The 5,095-nt window shown below is 40.5% G+C and overlaps 1 protein-coding gene across 1 annotated transcript in view; it reads left to right on the plus strand.

Moving 5' to 3' along the window:
• CLVS2 (clavesin 2) overlaps positions 1–4,300 on the plus strand; it is a 50,232-nt gene extending 45,932 nt beyond the window's left edge. Inside the window, exon 5 of the mRNA XM_009999099.1 lies at positions 4,005–4,300. Coding sequence (XP_009997401.1) covers positions 4,005–4,092 — 88 coding nt within the window. The 3' untranslated portion in view covers positions 4,093–4,300. The remainder of the gene's footprint in view (positions 1–4,004) is intronic.
• Positions 4,301–5,095: the final 795 nt, after the last annotated feature.

Consider the following 5,095-nt stretch of genomic DNA (forward strand, 5'->3'; position numbering starts at 1 on the left):
AGACTCCTCAGCCAGGAAGATAATTTTGTCTGCAAAATGTTACTTAGACTGGGGAGGACAGTACTTTTTGAAAGAGCGATATTTTGGAGGAAATAGAAAGGAGACAACAGGAGATTGCTGTAGGAATAAAGAAGGAAAAAAAAACACAACAGTGAAGTTTAATGATTTTGTGTTGAAAAAACCCTACAGTGCCTTGAAAGTGGGAAATAGCAAGAGACTGGGTGAACTAGGATAAGGCTAAGTTAAAAAAGATCCTGAAGCCGTGTGACAAAGATGCAGTTAGCACAAGTAATGAAGAAAATGGGACAGCAAAGAGCTGGAGGAAAGGGAAAGGTAAGCAACACATTTATATATGATTTGCACGTAATACAAGAAATATGAGACAATAGAGAAGCTGTTTTAGAGAGAAGGCTGGAATTCAGGAGTTGCAATGCAGAAGTCATAGTGTTGTAAAATGAAGTTATAAGAGTAAATAGCTTCATCCAAAGATGGAACAAAACACATGAGAAGGGCTGGGACAAGGCCCTTTGGAGCAGACTATTCCAGACTATCCTGGGCAAGCACATTATTAAATGGAAATGCAGTGAATTGACCGTATTTTTCATTCTTTGTCCAATAATGCTTTATCATGCTTACCTGTTTTATTTTGATTTAACTTGTGTTTGAAAAATCCTTCATGTAGAATTAGACTTCAGTGTAAACTTCAAATTGACATTCTTTCAGTCTGGGTTAGCTGACCTACTGCAGAAAATAAGCATGTAGAAATTTGTATCTACATAATATGGAGCTGATATTTCCTCCACTCCTTAGCATTCTCTTTAGTTAGTGTGTCTGCAGCACTTCCTGGAATACTTCTTCCCTGTTGCCGGGTGTAGAAAGTACCAACTGGACTTACTGTGCTAGTATTGGGTTGAAGGGCGTGATAGTAAGATGAACAAAACATTCCAGGACTTTGTTGTATTAAGTACACAGACTGTGTAAAAACAAAAATAGAAAAGGTGAAACAGATTATTTAATGAAAAAATAAATTTAAATGGAAGTCGGCACCTGATGGATTCTTACTCTTAGTTTAAAACCATACTCAGTGGGATAAGTTAGTGCAGAAAAAAATATTTTTAATATCTAAAAAAAACATGGCAGGAAGTCAATGAGAAGTACTTAACCTCTTCAAACAAATTTCACAAGCATCTAACAGATCTCCAACAATTATTTTGTTTAATTTAACTTGCCATTTTAAAATTAGCACATTGCTAAGACAGAATTTCCTTCTTAAACCAAAATCCTGCTGAGAATTCATTTTTTGTTACTACTTTTTGCCCCAGCATGAACCAATGACATTCCTCCAGATCTCCTTGAACTTCTGGTGAATTGGATGATCTCTACTTGGAAGGAAGGCCGATCATTGAGAGGGTGATGGAGATAAAGAGGAATTAATCTCACCTGTCACACAGACCTCTAGGGAGCATGTGTTCACATCACGTGGCACAATGGCAGTTGTTTCAGGAGTCATGTTTAGCCTGTAACTGTGTCCACCCCTGGCTGAGAGACCCAGCTGGAGACCTCCATCCTCACCTAACCCTGCTCAGCAGATGTCTGTGTTGATCAGCTTTGCAAAGTATCCGTGTATGGCTTTGGTTCCTCAACTCTGCAGTGGGGCTTTGTAATGCACCTCTATTCTACTGGGCATTGTAAGAATTTATTCAGTAACGTCCGTAAAGTTACTGGGGAGATGTAGAAAGAAAATGCTGCAGACTTAGAGTGACGTTTTTCTTTTGCATACCTTCATTTGTGAATTGCTGCTGAATGGAACGTGACAGTCAATGTTGATTTAAAATGGAATGAAAATTATTTCTTCTTCTTCAAGGCATTTAGGCTTCTGAGCTTACAAGCCCTAGATCAGGGCTTGTGCAGTTTCATTTGTATATCTGCCTTGGCATCAGAGAGTTTGGAGGTCCTGGGAATTTGTGTCCAGAACTGTCTCTGTGTGAATCTGAGGCCAGGTTTGCAGCCTTTTCAGTTCCCCTTTGGTTACCCAGATGAGAACTGGAAACCTTGGCTGCTCAGACATTGGCAGCCTAGGAAAAGGCTCAGTTTCCTATTAATACTTACATTCAGTTGGGAATCCATTGAAATTAGTATGCTTTCACAGCTTTTTTTTTATCTTGATGAACTGGATTTTCCAGGAGTACAGCTTGCCACCAGCAAATGTTCAATCAGCTTTGTATTGCCACGGTACCTTGTGAAGATTTTAAAATAGCATTTTTAATTCAGTGGTTTAGTTTTCTGCCTGAGGAACTGACCAGCATTCTAGATGAGGGTTATAGTACAGTTTTAATTAATTTTTTAAAATTATGTTTATCACAAGAGAGACCATCAGATTTTTAAAGCTAATTTTCTTTCTTTTAGAATTTTCTTGTGTTTTTGAAGGTCCAGTTCTGGGCCCCTCACTTCAGGAAAGATAGTGAGCACTGGAGTGGGTCCAGAGGAGAGCAATGAGGGTGGTGAAGGGACTAGAGGGAAAGTCTTATGAGGAGAGTCTGAGGGAGCTGGGTTTGTTTAGCCTGAAGAAGAGGAGATTCAGGGGGGACCTTGTCACTCTCTACCACTACCCGAAAGGCAGGTTGTAGTCAGGTGGGGCTGGGCTCTTCTCCTAGGCAACTAGTGACAGAAAGAGAGGGCATGGCCTGAAGCTGCACCAGGGGAGGTCTAGGTTGGATATTAGGAAGCATTTCCTCATGGGAAGGGTGATCAGACATTGGAATGGACTGCCTAGGGAAGTGGTGGAGTCACCATCCCTGGAGGTGTTTAAGGAAAGACTGGATGTGGCACTTAGTGCCATGGTCTAGCTGATGTGGTGGTGTTAGGTCATAGGTTGGCCTAGATGATCTCAAAGGTCTTTTCCAGCCTCAATAATTCTGTGATTCTGTCTCCTGCCATCAGCCCCTTTTGTTGGTTTCAGGGGATGAGGCCAGGTTGTAAAGGTGGGGGATTGACTGTACATTTATCTTAGGGGAGGTCAGAATTTATAATTCTTTCTCTGTGCTGTAGCCCCCCAAATGAGCAAATCTGCAGCAAGGCTGCAATCACAGTGTGCTTCTACGGGTCACAAATAGATAGATGCCTACATTGTAGAAATGTACACATGTTCTAGCCATCTCAAATCTTTACAGAAACAAAGAGAAAAAGCATTCCTAGCATGAGTTTAATCTCACTAAAGGAAATATCTAATGAGAGCTGCTTTTACTGCACCACAGAAGTGTCTGCTTTTTGACAAGCTGAGACATAGGTGATGCAAGACCCCATCTTAACACTCAGACTTTGTTTTTAATGGAGCATTTTGATTTTGCTGAAGGTTGGGCTTTCTTCTTTTTCTCTCACACATGGCTGTTGCAAGGTACCAGTAATGCTTCTGTGCTGAATCGGAAAACCTGGAGAAATTTTGCAGTCATCACTGAATTCGCTCTTATTATCCTTCATTGCTTTGTTTAGTTGAGCTGATAAGTAAGTTTGACAGATGTGTCCACTGCTCCAGAAATCCTGCTGGCCATGGCAGCATTCCCTAGAGTTGGCTTAGGAGCTCGCACTGTTGCATTTAAGTGCTATTCAGAAGCAACCTGTGCTACCAGCTAACACATGCCACTGTTTGTGCCATTAGCCAGCTGGGTGGCTGAATTGTATGTTCTTTGCCAGCCCGGTGCCATACAGCCTTTTGGTAGAGACGGTTGGTGCTTAAGTCAGTCCAAAAGATAGCTTAGTTTGCCCTCTGTTGTGTGCTGAGGATTCACCCTACTTCACTGTTTCACTGAAAAGAGGGTCCACTTTATTTCACCTTTTACTCCTCTATCCACTTTGATGCCATGTAATCACTCCGTGAGAGTATTTTCTGGCTGTTTGCAGTGATCTGTACCACCATTTTTAAGCCCTAGCAGAAATTAAAATAAACAAAAGAAAGCTGAGGCTTACCCTTATTTGTCTTGATCTATAAACATGTTCTCTCTCTGCAGGTCTCAGTCAGTTGTGGATCCAGGGGTACTGAAACGCATGGATAAGAATGAGGAAGAAAACATGCAGCCTTTGCTTTCACTCGACTAACAGTTCTGAGCATCAGACACGAACTGAGGTAGAAGGTACTGCCTCTCAGCAGCAAGCAAACCATTGGGAAAAGTGTACCAGCTGGAAACCTATTTACTCATATTAATGTAGCATAATGGCAGCAGGCAGCAGGTTTTACTATTCTGCCTGAATTCTGGATGCCCTGGGATGAAAAAGAAGAGGAGAAAAAAGAAAAAGAAAATGAAATTAAAAATAAAGAGGAATCATTAATTTATTCTGTAAGTGCCAACTTGTTTGTAAATACAATATAATCCTCCAATTTGACTTTGTAAGTTATGGGAAACAAATGCTGTGGAAATGAGTGACTTAAATATGTCAGTGAAGTGCACTGTAAAAAAACAGAGAAGAAAATGTGACCGTGCTCTCTCTCTCTCACACACACACACACAGAAACACGTACTGGACAAGGAAAAATATCAAAGCCAATTAAATGTTGGCCTTCTCACAGGAAGCCATATTGCAGCTAGCACATTGACTGCTATTTTGTTTTCTCTGCAATGCTGATGTAGAGGGCAAAGATAAAGAGGGAATATAAGAACTTGGAGATGCTGTAATCAGGCAAATATTTCCTAACTGTAGAAACTGATTTCCCAGATAACATTATGGCTTAGGATAGTGATTTAGCATAAACCATGTAGCATTGTGAAAAAGATAACAGATGAGCTGGGATCAACTCTTTGACAGTTTTGTTTTTTCACTGTATGTATCTGTGAGGTTTCTTCCTTAACTTTTCATTTACAGTTTGCAAGTAACCTGGCTTGTTACCCTAACTTAGATGTTGTAATGTGGGACACATTGGAGTTACTTCTCTTGCATTTTGGATGCATGTCAATAATTTTTCCAGAACTCTGTTCTCCCTTGGAAATAGCTCTCTAAAAACAGTGTACTAACTGGTATTCAAAAGTAAAGCCTGGCAGCAGATGTTGAAAGTTAATCACTGAATCCTGTGCACTGGGAGACTGGATACATATATATTTTTACC

Source organism: Chaetura pelagica, unplaced genomic scaffold (genome assembly GCF_000747805.2).
Source record: "Chaetura pelagica isolate M959 unplaced genomic scaffold, ChaPel_1.0 scaffold90, whole genome shotgun sequence".
Taxonomy (NCBI): Eukaryota; Metazoa; Chordata; class Aves; order Apodiformes; family Apodidae; genus Chaetura; species Chaetura pelagica.